The following is a 19,522-nucleotide window of genomic DNA, read 5'->3' on the forward strand; positions in this document are numbered from 1 at the left end:
AAGAGGCAGCATGCTCTACTGTGTGAGATTTTCTTTATGTAAATCACCCTGTTGGCTGCTAGTGTAGTGATTCCTGCCCACCTCACCACTGTCCTTAAGAGCCACATCCCATAACAGAACCTCCAGCTCATTGCTCAATCCCAGTACAGAAATTCTTCTGGCTCTGCCAGCTTTGAAGCAATATTTTTCAAGTTATATGTCCAGCAGATTTCAAGGTTTATTTTTCTGTTCAAATACATGCATAATTTGCATGATAAAAGATGGATAAGAAGGTGCTCCTTCTCCTTCAGAACCCCAAGTGACATATGTTCTGATGACACATGATCAGAGTACCTCTTTTAAAGGAACTTTAAAATGTCACCATGACTCACTGCCAACTCAAAATCCAGAAATAACATGTAATAATATATGTTTCCTTTCCTTCTTTCTCTTCGTCCATTAAAAAAATAAAACAGGAAGAATTGGTGAATGTGTTTCTAGGAATATTTTCACTGGACCCAGAAACCATTAAATATGTCTGATTTTTGAATTTAGTTCATTGGCCACCCCATTGAGATTTTATAACTAAGCCAGTTTCTCCACCAGTGTTTAATTACCATTTCATCCCCTTATATATTGCAGCAACAGAATTGGCAGTTGGGGCAAGGTGGAGAGTGGGGAAGATTAGAAAAGATAGTTATAAGCAAATGAGCAGGCAGAGAAGTGAAACAAGATTGGAACCTCAAAGCATTATGGATGACCATACTCTGGTATATGGCCAATAGGATGGTTTGGATTCATTTTAGTAAATAAGAGTAACTAGAATGCAAAATTTCCTTTTTCATTTGCCCTGCCTATTGCGTGCATATAAGAATAAGTTGATGCTCTGTCCTACTGGCACCAAGGACCTTCCTGGCCTCAATTTACCTAGTAAAATAGTGGCATAACTTTTTTATTTAAATATTCTAATCTTAACTTTATTTCTGATCTTTTACCCTAGTAAATATTTTAGTGTTCAATAAATACTATATACTAAATAAATACTATTTGATATTTACTATAGTATTATAGTACTATAGTATAATAAATATGCTAAATACTTGAGTATATTTGTCTTTAACCAGTTAAGCATTTCAACTTCAGCTACTACCAACATTGCTACCTCCTGCCTTAAAAAAAAAAGTGTTTCAGCCCAGCCAGTGTGGCTCACCAGTTGAACATTGACCCATGTAGCAGGAGGTCACCAGTTCAGTTCCCAGTAATGGCACATGCCCAGGTTGTGGGCCCCGATCCTCAGTGTGGGGCATGCAGGAGGCGGCCAATCGATTTTCTCTCTCATCAATGTTTCTATCTATCCCTCTCCCTTACTCTCTCTCTCCAAAATCAATAAAGGAAAAAATAAATTAAAAAGTTCAAAAGTGTTACAGTTCTTAACCTGCATTTCTCAAGCTTCCCTCTAAGATTACCATACCTCCTCTACTAAACTGATTTCTCAATATGTATAAATCAAGATAAATAGAAGTGTCAGTCTGCTTGAAGAACTTATATAAACGTGGCTTATGGCCCATTGCTAGATTGTTGGACCAGTTATTTACACTTATGGCAAGTATATGCCATCCATAAATCTAAATTTTAGCAAGATATTTAAATGCCAGGGTGACAGTGGTCTGATTTGTTTCAGTCATGTGACCCATGAAGTTACAGAAGATTTTTCTCTTTGGGACCCAAGAACTATTGTGAAGCAAGATGGTGGAGGCTGCACACCAGCATTGCCGCTACCTGAACTGGAAAGGGAAGAGGAAAAAGAAGACATTTCAGATCCTGTGAGCCTGAATCCCTGTAGTGCAATATACAGCAACTTAGGTAAGTGCAAATGTCATATACATAGTATTTAAAATTAGTCAAATACTGTATTTCCCTGGAGAGATAATTTATATTGCTCCATGTAGTAAAAGTTGGATAATCGAGTTATAAATTTTAACTCACATTAAAAAGTCCTGCTGTTTACTTGGCATGTACCAAACACTTGCTACCTTAGTGCCATGCTCTAAGGGTCTCAGTCTGACATAGTTCCTGCCTTGAGCAACTTACCTGGAGAGAAAGATGGACTTGTTGATGATTTTAGTATTAGATGATAAAAGTAGTGACAGAGATAGAAGATTTTTTATAATACATGGGTGAGGGTGTCAAAAGAGGCCTTCCTGGAGATGATTTCTGAACTTATTGAGCTGGTTTAAGAGGGAAGGTACAGTATTCCAACTAGAAGCAACAACATGAGCAAAAGAATGAGGAAACGAAACAGCTTGGTGCAGGTGGATTGCACAACCATTCACTGTGGCTAAAATGAGAACTGGAAAGTTGGACAATATCATGAATTTCAGGCTATAATAGGATTGTTTGTTCTAGTTCTGTAAAAAATACCACTGGTATTTTGATAAGGATATCATTGAATCTGTACATTGCTTTGGGCAGTATGGACATTTTAACAATTTTAGTTCTTCCTACTCATGAGCACAGTTTATGCTTCCATTTATTTGTACCTTCTTCAGTGTTTTATAATTTTCTCGAGTACAGGTCTTTATCTCCTTGGTTAAATTTATCCTTAGGTATTTTAATTTTTGGATATAAATATAAATGGGTCTGTTTTCTTAATTTCTCTTTCTGATAGTTCATTATTGGCAAATAAAATTCAACCTATTTCTAAATATTAATTTTGTATATTGATACTTCACTGAATTCATTTATCAGTGCTAATAGTTTTATGATTTTAGGGTTCTCTATATATGGTATCATGTCATCTGCAAATAATGACAATTTTAATTCTTCCACTACAATTTAGATGCTTTTTATTTATATTTCTTATTTGAGTGTTGTGGCTATGACTTTCAACACTGTGTTGAATAAAAATGGTGGAAGTGGATATCCTTGTCTTCTTCTTGATCTTAAGGAAAATGCTTTTAAGCATTTCCATGTTATGTAGAATATTAGCTGTGGGTTTGTCATATATGGCCTTTATTATGTTGAGGTATGTTCCCTCTACTCCAATGTTGCTGAGAGGTTTTTTACTTTTTTTATTTATCATAATTGTATGTTGGAGTTTATCAAACACTTTTTGTGTCTGTTAGTATGATCATGGGATTTGTATCCTTCACTTTGTTTATGTCATGTATCACATTACTTGATTTGCTGATATTGAACTAACCTTACATCCCAGGAATAAATCTCACTTGGTCAAGGTTTGTGACCTTTCTAATGTATTGATGATTTTGGGTTGCTAATATTTTGTTGAGGAGTTTTGCGTCTATGCTCATCAGGGATATTTGCCTGTTATTTTCTTTCTTCCTTTATTTGTATCATTGTCTGGTTTGGAGTCAGGTTAATAGTGGCCTTGTAAAATGAGGTTGGGAGGCTTCTCTTCTGTTCACTTTTTTTTAAAGGTTTCAGAAGGATAGGTGTTAATTTTTCTTTGAATTTTTATTAAAATTCACTTGTGAAGCCATTGGTCCAGCACTTTTATTAGTTGAGAGTTTTTTATTACTGCTTCAATTTTGTTGGTTGCAATCAGACTGTTCAAATTGTTTTATTCAGTCTTAGAAGATTGTACTTTTTGGGAATTTATCATCCATTTTCTTCTGGATTGTCCAATTTGTTGGCATTGATTGTAGTATTTAAAAAAAAATTCTTGATATTAACACGTTGGAAAGAGAAAAAATGGCGGCGGAGTGAATGGAAGATACACGGACCATCTCCCAGGACCGAACTGGATTTACAACGAAAATAAAGACAAATCATCAGGAAGGGGCAGCCGAAAGACACCTTGGAGGACCACAGAACCAGGGACACCGACTCAATCCTGGTAGGCTTGTGAGGACACAAGAGGAGGCCAAGAGCCCACGGTCCACAGCGGCCTGGGCGGGCACCAGTGGACCCGGCTGGAAGCTGCTGCGAATTGCTGGGTCCTGTGGCTTTAGCTGAGGGCTACACCCTCAGCTGAGTCCTGCGAACTCGGCTGGGTGCTACACCCTCGGCTGGTGCCACAGCCTCGGCGTCCGCTGGCTGGAAGCAGCACACTCGGGTTAAAAGTCCCAGGTGGCTCCACCACGCAGAGTCTGGACAGAGGCTAAATCGGCAGCAGCCACTCATCTTAGGCATTTAATGGGACTCAATTAGCATTGCAGTGGCCACCAGGTGGGAGATTCAACCCCACCTGGTGGCCACTGCAATGCTAATTGAGGCCCATTAACAACCAGCAGCTGCCCCACCCTCAGGAAATCCTTTTACACTGAGCACCTGAGGGAGTTTTTCAGGCAACTCAGAAACCAAGGTTCTTCAGGTGACTTCTACTAATAGCCTCTAGGCAAAAAAAGCTAGAGCATAACTACCATTCCCTGGGCTAGCAACACTAAGACTTGACAGTGGTGTTTAAAGTGGGTCCTCGTTGCCTTATCCAAACCCAGAAGAGGGAGCCACAAACAGGAGAACACCAACACCCACAGGGAAAATTTGGCAGACTCCAAAGCCCACTGTGATAGCCAAAATGATTAAAAACAGAAACAAAAGCCAAATGAAAGAACAAGAGACATCTACAGAAGATGAGATAAATGAGGTGCAGGTAAGCAAGTTAAAGAACTAGAATCTAGAGCCATGATGTTGAGGAAGCTCAACAGCATGTGTAAGGACATGAGCACCATGAGTAAAGACATAGAAATGTTGAAAATCAACCAGCTGGAAATTAAAAACCAACAGGAAGAAATGAAGAATGACTTACCAGAAATGAAAACACATTGGAAGGTCTAAAAAGCAGAGTAGGGGAAGCTGAGGACCAGATCAGTGAATTAGAAAGGGTAGAAAATAATCAACCAAAAGGAAAAAACGATTAAAAAACAAGAAGACAGCTTAAGAGAACTGTGGGACAACTGGAAACGGAATAATATTCGCATCATTGGAGTCCCCGAAGAAGAAGAAAATGAGCAAGGGTTAGGGAATATATTCAAAGAAATGGTGACAGAAAACTTTCCAAATTTGGTGAAGGAAGAAGGCATTCAAGTTCAAGAAGCACAGAGAGCCCCAAGTAAGAACAACCCAAACAGGCCCACACCAAGACACAGAGTAATCAAACTGCCAAAAATGAAAGACAAACAGAGAATCCTAAAAGCAGCAAGAGACAAGCAACAGGTTTCCTACAAAGGAAACCCCATAAGGCTCTCAGCTGACTTCTCACAAGAAACACTACAGGCCAGAAGGGACTGGCATGAAGCAATCAAGGTCATGAAAAACAAGGATCTGAATCCAAGACTACTCTATCCAGCAAGGCTATCATTCAAAATAGAAGGTCAAATAAAGAGCTTCCCAGACAAAAAAGGCTAAGGGAATACATTAGCACCAAACCAGCACTGCAAGAAATGTTAAAAAGACTGCTGTAATTAGCAGGACAAATGGGAAGAAAAACAGAACCACACTAAACAAAAATGGCAATAAATAAGTGCATATCAATAATCACCTTAAATGTAAATGGATTGAATACTCCCATAAAAAGACACAGAGTAGCTGAATGGATAAGAAAGCATGACTCTTCTATATGTTGTTTATAATAAACCCACCTCACAACAAAAGACTCACATAGGTTGAAAGTGAAGGGATGGGCAAAAATCTTCCAAGCAAACTGAAAGGAAAAAAAGCTTGGGTAGCAATACTCATATCTGATCAAATAGATTTCAAAATGAAGGCCATAACTAGAGACAAAGAAGGCCACTACGTAATATTGAAAGAATCTATCCAACAGGAAGACATAACCTTGTTAAACATATATGCACCCAATATAAGAGCACCAAAATATATTAAAAATCTTCTGGGGGCCTTCAGAGGGGAAATCGATAGCAATACAATCATAGCAGGGGACTTCAACACCCTGCTGATATCACTGGATAGATCCTCTAGACAAAAAAATTAGCAAGGAAACAGAGACTTTAAATGAAGCACTAGACCAAATGGATTTAATAGATATCTACAGAGAACTACACCCCAAAACTACAGAATTTACATTCTTCTCAAGTGCACATGGGACATTCTCAAAGATAGAACACATGTTAGGGCACACACTAAGTCTCTACAAATTCAAGAAGACTGAATTCATATCATGCATCTTCTCAGATCACAATGGCATGAAACTAGAAATCAATTGCAAGAAGGACATACAAAGACATTTGAACACATGGAAGGTAAATAGCATGTTATTAAACAATGAATGGGTAACTGAGGAGATCAAGGAAGAAATCAGAATCTTCTTGGAAACCAATGAAAATGAAGACACAACAACACAAAATCTATGGGATGCAGCAAAAGCAGTTCTGAGAGGGAAGTTTATAGCACTACAGGCCTACCTCAAAAAACAAGTAAAATTTCTAATAGACCATCTAACTTCACAACCTAAAGAACAGGGGAGCAAACAGGAACAAAACCCCAGAGCAAGTAGAAGGAAGGAAATAGTAAAGATCAGAGCAGAAATAAATGACATAGAGACCAAAAAAAAAAAAACACAATTCAAAGGATCAATGAAACAAAGAGCTGGTTTTTCGAAAAGATAAACAAGATTGATGGACCCTTAGCTAGACTCACCAAGAAACAAAGAGAGAGAATCCAAATACACAAAATCAGAAATGAAAGAGGAGAGGTAACAACTGACACCAAGGAAATACAAAAGATCGTTAACAACTAGTATGAATGATTATATGGCAACAAATTCGACAATCTAAGAGAAATGGGAAAATTTCTAGAAATACATAATCTCCCAAAACTGGTCCAGGAAGAGATAGAAAACTTGAACAGACCAATAACAACAGAAGAAATTGAAGATGTAACAAGACTCTCCCAGCAAACAAAGCCCAGGCCAGGATGACTTTATGGGGGTGTGTTACCAAACATTCAAAGAAGAACTAATACCCATTGTCCTCAAACTATTTCAAAAAATTCAAGAAGGAGGAAGACATTCAATCTTGTTTTATGAAGCCAGCATAATTCTAATTCTAAATCCGGGAAAAACACTACAAAGTAAGAAAACTACAGGCCAATGACCTGATGAACATAGATGCCAAAATCCTGAACAAAATACTAGCAAATCATATCCAGCAATACACCAAAAAAATTATCCACCATGACCAAGTGGGATTCATCCCAGGGATGCAAGGCTGGTACAATATTCGCAAATCAGTCAAATGTGATACACCACATAAACAAAATGAAGAATAAAATCACATGATCATATCAATAGATGCCAAGAGCGCCTTCGACGAAATACAGCATCCATTTCTGATAAAAATGCTCAACAATGTGGGAATAGAGGGATAATATCTAGACATAATAAAGGCCATATATGAAAGACCTACAGCCAACATCATACTCAATGGGCAAAAACTAAAAGCGTTTCCCTTAAGAACAGGAACACGGCAAGGATGCCCACTTTCGCCACTCTTATTTTACATAGTACTGGAAATCTTAGCCACAACAGTCAGACATGAGGAAAAAATAAAGGTATCCAAAGTGGAAAGGAGAACATGAGATTGTCATTATTTGCAGATGACATGATACTATACATAGAAAACCCCAAAGACTCCACCAAAAATTTACTAGACTTAATAAATGAATTTGGCAAAGTAGAAGGATACAAAGTTAACGTCAAGAAATCGACGGCATTCCTATACACCAATGATGAACTCACAGAAAGAGAAACTAAGAAAACAATCCCATTTACCATTGTGGCAAAAAAATTAGGATACCTAGGAATAAACTTAACCAAAGAAATAAAGGACCTATTCGCAGAAAACTACAGGTCATTGAAAAAAGAAATAGAGCAAGATATAAAAAAGTGGAAGCACATACCCTGTTCATGGATTGGGAGAATTAACATCATTAAAATGTCCATATTAACCAAAGCAGTCTATAGATTCAGTGCAGTCCCCATCAAAATACCAATGGCATACTTCACAGAATTAGAACAAGTACTTCAAAAGTTCATATGGAACCAAAAAAGACCTTGAATAGCCACAGCAATCTTGAAAAGGAAAAACAAAGTTGGAGGGATCACATTACCAGATTTCAGGTTATACTACAAAGCCACTGTAATCAAAACAGCCTGGCACTGACACAAGAACAGGCATATAGACCTGTGGAACAGAACAGAGGACCCATAAATGGACCCAAGCCAATATGCTCAGTTAATATTTGACAAAGGTGGCAAGAGCATACAGTGGAGTAAGGACAGCCTCTTTAATACATGGTGCTGGGAAAATTAGACAGCTACTTACAGAAAAATGAAACTAGACCATCAACTTATACCCTACACAAGAATAAACTCAAAGTGGATAAAAGACTTAAATGTGACTCATGAATCCATAAAAATCCTAGAAGAAAATGTAGGCAACAAAATTTCAGAAATCATACGCAGTGGAATTTTCACTGACACATCACCTACGGCAATTGAAACAAAGGAGAAAAGGACATATGGGACTACATCAAACTCAAAACCTTCTGCACAGCGAAAGATACAATTATCAAAACGGAAAGGCTACCCACTGTATAGGAGTGCATAATTGCTAATGATATATCAGATAAGGGGTTAATTTCTAATATATATAGTGTTCATACAACTCCACAAAAAGAAGACAAAGAACCCAATTAAAAAATGGGCAGAGGCTGGCCGGTTTGGCTCAGCGGTTAGAGCATCGGCCTGAGGTCCGGAGAGACCCGGGTTCGGTTCCCGCTAAGGGCATGTACCTCGGTTGCAGTTTGTCCCCGGCCCTGGTTGGCAGCCACTCAATGTGTCCCTTTCACGTTGATGTTTCCCTCTCTCTCTCTCTTCCTCTCCCTCCCACTCTATCTGTACAAAAAATGGAAAAGTGTCCTCGGGTGAGAATAAAAAAAAAAAAAAAAAATGGGCAGAGGAACTAAATAGACACCTCTCCAAATAGGACATACAAATGGCTAAGAAACATATGAAGAAATGCTCTTCATCACTAATTATCAGAGAGATGCAAATTAAAACAACAATGAGGTATCACCTTACACCTGTCAGAATGGCCGCCATCCACAAATCATCAAACAACAAGTGTTCGCAAGGGTGTGGAGAAAAGGGGACTCTAGTGCACTGCTGGTGGAATGCAGACTGGTGCAGCCACTATGGAAAACAATATGGGGTAACCTCAAAAAATTAAAAATTGAACTTCCATTTGACCCAGTGATCCCACTTCTAGGAATATACCCTAAGAAGCCTGAAACACCTATCAGGAAGAATATATGTACCCCCATGTTTGTATCAGCACTATTTACAATCGCTAAGATCTGGAAACAGCCCAAGTGTGCATCAGTAGAGGAATGGATGAAAAAGCTTTGGTACATGTACACAATGGAGTACTACGCATCTGTATGAAAGAAGGATGTCTTATCCTTTGAGACTACATGGAGGGACCTGGAAAGTATCATCCTAAGTGAAACAAGCCAAGCAGAGAAGGACAAGTTTCATATGATCTCACTTCTTTGTGGAATATAATGAACATAACAGTCTGAGGAATGGGGTAGTCCCAGAGACGTGGAAGTGGGGTACAGACTGACAATCCCCAGAAGCTGGGGTGGTGGGGGAGAGATAAACCACAGAACTTATATGTATGCATGAGCAGTGGACATGGGATAAAAAACTGGGGACAGAGCATGGAGGGAGGGGGAGGGGGGAATCAGTGGAGGGAAAAAGAGAAACATCTGTAACAAAAATTAATTAATAAAAAAGGGAAAAAAAGAAAAAAAATTCTTTATTAATTTTAGAGAGAAAGGAAATGAGAGGGAGAGAGATATAGGCACATGGATGTGAAAGAACATTGATTGGCTGACTCCTGCATGCCCCCCACGGAGGATCAGGCATACAACCTGGGCATGAGTCTTGACTGGGAGTCAAACGGGCAACCTCTTGGTGCATGGTTTAAGGATCAACCAATGATCCACAGCAGCCAGATGATTGTAGTATTTTTTATAATTCTTTGTGTTTCTGTGGTGTCGGTTGTCACTTCCCCTCTTTAATTTCTGATCTATTCATTTTGTTTGTTTTCTTTCTTTTTTTCTTGATGAATTAAAGGTTTACCAATCTGGTTTTACTGATCTTTTCTGTTGGTTTTGGTTTATTTTTTTTTTAGTCTCTTTTTTTGTATTTGCTCTTAGTTTTATTTCCTTCCTTTTAGTCATTCTGGGGTTTGCTTTTTCTTCTTTTTGCTAGTTTCTTTAAATGTAAGGATAGATTGTTAATTTCTTGTTGTTTTTTTTTAATTTTTTTTTATTAATTTATATTTGCTACAGATGTTTCTCCTTTTTCCCCCATTGACACCCTCCTCCCCATCCCCCCTGACCCCATCCCCAGCTTTGTTGTCCATGGCCATTAGTTATGCATACATGCATATAAATTCTGTGGTTCATCTCTTACCCCTACCCCCCCAACTGCTACCCCTCCTCTGAGGTTAGTCAATCTGTACCCCACTTTATTGTTTCTGGGTCTATTTTGTTCATCAGTTTATTCTGTGAAATATGTCTTTGCTATTTTGATGGGTATTGTATTGAATCTATAGATTACTTTGTGTAGTATGGAAATTTTAATGATGTTAATTCTTACAATCCATGAACATGGTATATGCTTCCACTTTTTTATATCTTCCTCTGTTTCTTTTTTCAATCATGTCTAGTTTCCTGTGAAGAGGTCCTTTACTTCGTTGGTTAAGTTTATTCCTAGGTATCTTAATTTCTTTTGCTGCAGTAGGAAATGGCATTGTTTTTTTAGTTTCTCTTTTTGTGAATTCGTCATTGGTCTATGAGAATGCCATCAATTTCTTGATGTTAATTTTGTATTCTGTTATTTTGCCACATTTGTTTATTAAGCCTAGTAGATTTTTGATGGAGTCTTTAGGGTTTTCTTTGTACAATATCATGTCATCTGCAGATGATGACAGTTTCACTTCCTCCTTTCCAATTTGGATCCCTTTTATTTTTATGTCTAATTGCTGCGGCTAAGACTTCCAGTACTGTATTAAATAAGATGGCAAAATGGGCATCGCTATCTTATTTTTGTTCTTAAGGGAAATACTTTTAGTTTTTGCCCATTGAGTATGATGTTGGCTGTAGGTTTTTTCATGTATGGGTTTTATTATGTTGAAATATGATCCCTCTATTCCCCCATTGCTGAGCATTTTTATCAGAAAATGGTGATGGATTTTATTGAATGCTTTTTCAGCATCTATTAGTATGATCATGTGGTTTTTATCTATCACATTTAATAATTTGTGAATATTGTACCATCTTTGCATCCCTGGGATAAATCCCACTTGTTCATGATGAATAATAAATACTTTGATATATTGCTGAATCCAATTGGCTAATATTTTGTTAAGGATTTTGCCATCTGTGTTCATCAGGTATATTGACCTGTAGTTTTCTTTTTTTGTAGTGTCTTTATCCGGTTTTGGAATTAGGATTATGCTGGCCTCATAAAATGAGTCTGGAAGTCTTCCGTCTTCTTGGGTTGTTTGAATAGTTTGAAGAGTATTGATATTAGTTCTTTTTTGAGTGTTCAATAAAACTCTCCTGTGAAGCAGTCTGGGCCTGGGCTTTTGTTTGCTGGGAGTTGCATAATTACATCTGCAATTTCTTTTGTTGTTATTTGTCTGTCCAGGTTTTCTATCTCTTCCCAGTTCATTTTTGGGAGACCAGGTTTCTAGAAATTTGTCCATTTCGCCCAGATTGTCTAATTTATTGGCATATAATTGTTCATAGTATTTGTTAATGATCGTTTGTATTTCTGTAATGTCACTTGTTACTTCTCCTCTTTCATTTCTGATTTTGTTTATTTGATCCTCTCTTTTTGTTTCTTGGTGAGTCTGGCTAAAGGTCCATCGATCTTGTTTATCTTTTCAAAGAGCCAGCTTTTTGTTTTATTGATCTTTTGAGTTGTTATTTTGTGTCTGTGTCATTTATTTCTGCTCTGACCTTTACCATTCTTTTCCTTCTACTTGCTCTGGGTTTTTCTTTTTGTTTGCTTTGTAGTTCTTTAAGTTTTAGGGTTAGAAAGTCAAATAAGAATTTTTCTTGTTTCTTGAGGTAGACCTGTAGTGCTATGAACTTTCCTCTCAGGACTGCTTTTGCTGTGTCCCATAGATTTCATGTTGTGGTGCTTCGTTTTCATTGATTTCCAGGAACTTTTTAATTTCTTTCTTGATCTCTTTGGTAACCTATTTGTTGTTTAATAACATGGTATTTAGCCTCCAAATGTTTGAATATTTTTGTGTGTTTTTGTTGTAATTGAGTTCTAGTTTTATGCCGTTGTGATCTGAGAAGATGCTTGATATGATTTCAGTCTTCTGTATGTATGGGAGGGAGAGGGGTGTAAAAGCCCTGGGGAGTGGTGGGGGGGGGGGAGACAAGGTCAGCCCTTGGAACGCCGCAGGTGGGAGGCCATTTCATAACATTTCTTGTTGATCATTCCACCGTGGACAAATACTATGTAAAAATACTATGTAATAGATGTCCCATCAGAAAAAAAGCTTTCTTTCTACCTATTGCTTAGTTTTAAAAGTATGTGGTGCTCATAAAATGTTACCTAGTTTTCCTTGAGTATTTAAGTGGCTATACTTGACTCCATGGTTAATTGCATCAATGGAAAAGATTTACTATTTGAGTAAAATAATGACTAAATAATAGATAGAGTTGAGTCTATCAATTTTACAAACTGAGGGTTTTTTTGTATTATTGTTTTGTTTTTTGTTCTTATTTTTCTTAATGGAACAAATATTTTTTGGTGGTGTCTGAAACTTAACTTTTAAAATACTTTACAACAGTTTGCATGAAATTGTAAACTATTCCTTTGTATAATGTCTTATAACTTAAAGCCCTGGTAACATTTTTAAAAAAACGTTTAAAGACTGAAAAGAAACCAAACCTCTTAATGTATAGCTTTAGATCATTTTAAATATTCCAGAACCATTCCATAAACACCATGTTCATTCTTTCTTTTCTTTCTCTCCCTCTCATCTTTCATTTCCTTCCTTCTTTTCTTCCTTCCTTTTTTCCTTCCTTCCCAAATTGATGGTTTGATTCTTGGCTTCACCTATTCTACTGATAATACTCTGTAAATGGTTTTTTAATTCAGTTAGTGCATCTTCCATAGTTGACTGCTCTTGAGGTCCTCACTAAGTTCATTGAAGAAGATATATGGACTGAGGGAGGAAAATTAAGGGTTACCATAATTTTTACTGCAGAATATATTTCTGAAAATTACAGTGTAAAGTGGGCTTTGGAAGTAGTGTAGTACAGTGGGAAGAACACAGGTTTGGAAGATCAGACAAATTTGGTTTATATGTCAGCTGTGTCCCTACCTCCCTGTGTGATTGTGGGCGTCAGCTCTTTGCTATTCCAAAGCTTTAGTGTTTTCATCTGCTGATGGTGAAAGAAGTACTTGGTACATAAAAGTGCTTAATAATTGTCAAGGTCCTTTATTTCTACCCCCAAATATACTATTGCATTCTCCTTTAAATATGTTTGATGTGCTAGTCATTAAATATAGACTAATATGGAAATAATTTTAAATGCTTATTAGAAATGTTGAATAAGCAAAAGAACAAAATATAAATTTGAACTGTTGGGATTCCTTCACAACTACTGACTGAGAATGTGAAACATGATAAAAGGATACAAGACTCCACAGTTGCTAACAGGCACCAGAGGAGAGATGACAAAAAATGGCAACAAAGCTGACAGATCTAGTCCCCTAAGGTTTCCTAATTATAGCAAAACAAAGGGACATGGTTTAGATTTGTTTTGTAGTTCCCACGTTTCTTAGGTAGTTCAGAAAACTATTAAAACTATAAAAAGAAAAGAAAAACATCCATTGGAATATGCCTGGTTACCCTACTTCAGAATCTCCCATAGATCTCTCCCCTGAGATAGTCTCATGCACTGTTGTTAAACAAGAGCTATTGTGCCTCAGCCATTCCCACCAAAAGCTGCTGACTAATGGAATACATTTTTGCTTTTTGCTTAGAGATCACTCTGCAGGGTTAAGTCAGATGGCTTTTTTCTTGTTCTTAACATAAATAAAGCAAATTATATTTTGTTTATAACTGGTTTATTAGATGCTAGAGCTGTGCTATCCAATATGGTCAGTAACTACTATCCATATCTTGTTACTTACGTTTAAATTTTTTTTAATAAAAATACAAATTCAGTTCCTTAGTCTCATTGGCAACATTTCATTCAGTAGCTATATGTATACGTGTAACTAGTAGCTACTATATTGGACAGGCAGACACAGAATATTTTTATTGTCACAGAACATGCTATGGGACAGCACTGCTTTAAGGAACCAGTTATTATAGGAGATTTGTATTGTCTTCTGTGGGCACAAAAACCACACTGGTCTTTATGCACCTTGGCAAGTCCCTAAGAAGTTTGCACCTTACAGAATGATGTCACTCTGGGTAATGGTAGTATAAGATTACTGAACACATTCTGATCTGGAACACCTTAATCTACCCCAAACTGAAGTTAGCAGGGTATCTGCCACCTACAATGATTTCTCAAAGAAGTGATAGGACATTTTATTATTTTTTACAGGTTTGGGGAGGGGCGCCGGCTCTGCACTTGAGGTCGGGGAGACTGTTCCTCTTTCCCAAGCCACACAGTTTAGTCACTGTCTGGGTCTTTGACAAAGCCTCCCCAGAAAAAAGAGGGCCCCTTAAATTCACTGCTGGGTGTAACCAGCAGACCCCCCTCTGCAGGACCCGAGCACAACAGTATGGCCTCACCAGCAGTCCTAGTCCGACTGTGCACTCTCCAGGCTGGTGCTGTAACAATAGCAGTGCTCTTCTCTGTGAGGATGTAGTCTAGATCTCCCAGGTGGACTGAATCCCCACTGATTTTACACCACCAGATGCTACATGGGCTCCTCTTCTCATTTCTGTTGCTCAGGGTTAGGACTCCATGCCTGGGGTTGAAACCCAAAGTTCCTAGGGAGAGGAAGTGTTGCTACTATGATATCCCTTTGGCTTCTCAGCAATCACTGCACTTCAGTGCCTGGGCTATCCCTTTCCAAGTCTCTAATCCTTCTTACCAGTTTTTATGTGGTTTCTTCTGTAAATCCTTGGTTATTATATTTCAGTTCAGCTATCCTTTTGTCGGTTTATTTAGGTTTTGAAAAAATGATTGTTCTGTAATTTAGGTATAAATCCTGTTTGGGGCTGGGAGGACATGGATGTAGCTTCCACCTACTCTGCAGCCGTCTTGGAATCCTCAATAGAATGATTTTTAAAAATCAGACCTCCAATATTTTCCCCATGTTTCTTAGGTCTATCTCAGAATATTTAGAAAAATTATTATTAACCCACCTCACAACAAAAGACTCACATAGATTGAAAGTGAAGGGATGGAAAAAATCTTTCAAGCAAACGGAAAAGAAAAAAAAGCTGGGGTAGCAATACTTATACCTGATAAAATAGACTTCAGAATGAAGGCCATAACTAGAGACAAAGAAGGCCACTACGTAATATTGAAAGGATCTATCCAACAGGAAGATATAACCTTGATAAACATATATGCACCCAATATAGGAGCACCAAAATATATTAAACATCTTCTGGAGGACTTCAAAGGAGAAATCGATAGCAATACACTCATAGCAGGGGACTTCGACACCCTGCTGATATCACTGCATAGAGCCTCTAGACAAAAAATTAGCAAGGAAACAGAGACTCTAAATGAAGCACTAGACCAAATGGATTTAATAGATATCTACAGAGAACTACACCCCAAAACTACAGAATTCACATTCTTCTCAAGTACACATGGAACATCCTCAAAGATAGACCACATGTTAGGGCACAAACTAAGTCTCTACAAGTTCAAGAAGATTGAAATTATATCAAGCATCTTCTCAGAACACAATTGCATGAAACTAGAAATCAATTGCAAGAACAACATACAAAGACATTTGAACACACGGAAGCTAAATAGCATGTTAAACAATGAATGGGTCACCGAGGAGATCAAGGAAGAAATCAAAAACTTCATGGAAACCAATGAAAATGAAGACACAACAACACAATATCTATGGGATGCAGCAAAAGCAGTTCTGAGAGGGAAGTTCATAGCACTACAGGCCTACCTCAAAAAAGAAGAAAAATCTCTAATAGACTATCTAACCTCACAACTTAAAGAACTAGAGAGCAAACAAAAAGAAAACCCCAGAGCAAGTAGAAGGAAGGAAATAGTAAAGATCAGAGCAGAAATAAATGACATAGAGACCAAAAAAACAATTCAGAGGATCAATAAAACAAAGAGCTGGTTTTTCGAAAAGATAAACAAGATTGATGGACCCTTAGCTAGACTCACCAAGAAACAAAGAGAGAGAACCCAAATACACAAAATCAGAAATGAAAGAGGAGAGATAACAACTGACACCACAGAAATACAAAAGATCGTTAACTACTATGAACAATTATATGGCAACAAATTCAAAAATCTAAGCGAAATGGACAAATTTCTAGAAACACATAGTCTCCCAAAACTGGATCAGGAAGAGATAGAAAACTTGAACAGACCAATAACAACAGAAGAAATTGAAGAGGTAATCAAGACTTTCCCAGCAAACAAAGCCCAGGCCCGGAAGGCTTCACGGGGGAGTATTACCAAACATTCAAAGAAGAACTAATACCCATTCTCCTCAAACTATTTCAAAAAATTCAAGAAGAAGGAAGACTTCCGAACTCGTTTTATGAAGCCAGCATAATTCTAATTCCAAAACCAGAAAAAGACACAACAAAGAAAGAAAACTACAGGCCAATATCCCTGATGAACATAGATGCCAAAATCCTGAACAAAATACTAGCAAATCGAATCCAGCAGTACACCAAAAAAATTATCCACCATGACCAAGTGGGATTCATCCCAGGGATGCAAGGCTGGTACAATATTTGCAAATCCATAAATGTGATACAGCACATAAATAAAATGAAGAATAAAAACCACACGATAATATCAATAGACACTGAAAAAGCATTCACAAAATACAGCATCCATTTCTGATAAAAACGCTCAGCAGTGAGGGAATAGAGGGATCATATCTAGACATAATAAGGACCATATATGAAAGACCTACAGCTAACATCATACTCAATGGGCAGAAACTAAAACATTTCCATTAAAAACGGGAATAAGACAGGGATGTCCACTTTTGCCACTCTTATTTAACATAGTACTGGAAGTCTTAGCCACAGCAATCAGACATGAGGAAAAAATAAAAGGGATCCAAATTGAAAAGGAGGAAGTGAAACTGTCATTATTTGCAGATTACATGATACTATACATAGAAAACCCCAAAGACTCCACCAAAAGTTTACTAGACTTAATAAATGAATTTGGCAAAGTAGCAGGATACAAAATTAACGTCAAGAAATCGACGGCATTCTTATACACCAATGATGAACTCACAGAAAGAGAAACTAAGAAAACAATCCCATTTATCATCGCGGCAAAAAAAATTAAGATACCTAGAAATAAACATAACCAAAGAAATAAAGGACCTATTTGCAGAAAACTACAGGTCATTGAAAAAAGAAATAGAGGAAGATATAAAAAAGTGGAAGCACATACCCTGTTCATGGATTGGGAGAATTGAGATCATTAAAATGTCCATATCACCCAAACCAATCTATAGATTCAACGCAATCCCCATCAAAATACCAACGGCATACTTCACAGAATTAGAACAATTACTTCAAAAGTTCATAAGGAACGAAAAAAGGCCTCGAATAGCCACAGCAATCTTGAAAAGGAAGAACAAAGTTGGAGGGATCACAATACCAAATTTCAGGTTATACTACAAAGCGACTGTAACCAAAACAGCCTGGTACTGGCACAAGAACAGATATATAGACCAGTGGATCAGAATAGAGAACCCAGAAATGGACCCAAGGCAATATGCTCAATTAATATTTGACAAAGGTGGCAAGAGCATACAGTGGAGTAAGGACAGCCTCTTTAATAAATGGTGCTGGGAAAATTGGACAGCTACTTGCAGAAAAATGAAACTAGACCATCAACTTACACCCTACACCAGAATAAACTCAAAATGGATAAAAGGCTTAAATGTAACTCATGAATCCATAATAATCCTAGAAGAGACTGTGGGCAACAAAATTTCAGACATTATACGCAGCAGAATTTTTACTGACACATCACCTAAGGCAACAGAAACAAAGGAGAAAATGAACACATGGGACTACATCACACTCAAAAGCTTCTGCACAGCGACAGATACAATCATTACAACGGAAAGGCTACCCACTGTATGGGAGAGCATAATTGCCAATGATATATCAGATAAGGGGTTAATTTCCAATACATTTAGAGTGCTCATACAACTCCACAAAAGGAAGACAAAGAATCCAATTAAAAAATGGGCAGAGGAACTAAATAGACACCTCTCCAAACAGGACATACAAATAGCTAAGAAACATATGAAGAAATGCTTATCATCACTAATCATTAGAGAGATGCAAATCAAAACAACAGTGAGGTATCACCTCACACCTGTCAGAATGGACGCCATCAACAAATCATCAAAGAACAAGTGTTGGCGAGGGTGAGGAGAAAAGGGGACTCTAGTGCACTGCTGGTGGGAATGCAGACTGGTACAGCCACTATGGAAAACAATATGTTGTCACCTCAAAAAATTAAAAATTGGTCTTCCATTTGACCCAGTGATCCCACTTCTAGGAATATACCCCAAGAAGCATAAAACACCAATCAGAAAGAATATATGTACCCCCATGTGTTTAGCAGCACTATTTACAATCGCTAAGATCTGGAAACAGCCCACGTGTCCAACAGTAGACAAGTGGATAAAAAAGCTGTGGTACATATACACAATGGAGTACTACGCAGCGGTAAGAAAGATCTCTTATCCTTTGAGACTACATGGAGGGACCTTGAAAGTATCATCCTAAGTGAAACAAGCCAAACAGAGGAAGACAAGTTTCATATGATCTCACTTATGTGTGGAATATAATGAACATAACAGTTTGAGGAATGGGGTAGTCCCAGAGACGTGGAAGCGGGGTACAGACTGACAACCCCCTAAAGAGGGGAAAGGTGGGGGAGGGATGAACCACAGAACTGATATGCATGTATGCATGAACAGTGGACACTGACAACAATCTGGGGAAGGGGCAGGGAGGGAGAGGGAGGGGGGAATCAGTGGGAGAAAAAGGAGAAACATCTGTAACAAAAATTAATCAATAAAAAAAAAAAATTATTATTAAATTTATTTTTGTGGCATACCTGATTACTTACTTTACCTGCCTGCTAAAATCAGGAACTTCTGATGACTCTACTCTGTTTGAAATAAGTTGGTGTTAACTCTCCCTCCTTGCTCTGTACATTGTTTTTTACAAAGATCTATCAAGTCTCCCATTTCTCAACAGATTTTTGGCTTGCTCCTCTTTGTGTATGCCTACTAACCCAGCAC

At 37.7% G+C, this 19,522-nt stretch overlaps 1 protein-coding gene across 2 annotated transcripts in view; it reads left to right on the forward strand.

Moving 5' to 3' along the window:
- Positions 1-19,522, forward strand: part of PEAK1 (pseudopodium enriched atypical kinase 1) — a 273,801-nt gene that overhangs the window by 219,379 nt on the left and 34,900 nt on the right. For both annotated transcript variants that reach the window (XR_004961994.1, XM_036281544.1), the window contains exon 7: positions 1,661-1,842. Coding sequence is in view for 1 of the 2 variants with exons in the window: in XM_036281544.1 (XP_036137437.1) it covers positions 1,661-1,842 (182 nt within the window). In the remaining variant the exon portion in view is untranslated. The remainder of the gene's footprint in view (positions 1-1,660; positions 1,843-19,522) is intronic.

The sequence above is a fragment of the Molossus molossus genome, unplaced genomic scaffold (assembly GCF_014108415.1).
Source record: "Molossus molossus isolate mMolMol1 unplaced genomic scaffold, mMolMol1.p scaffold_m16_p_38, whole genome shotgun sequence".
NCBI lineage: Eukaryota > Metazoa > Chordata > Mammalia > Chiroptera > Molossidae > Molossus > Molossus molossus.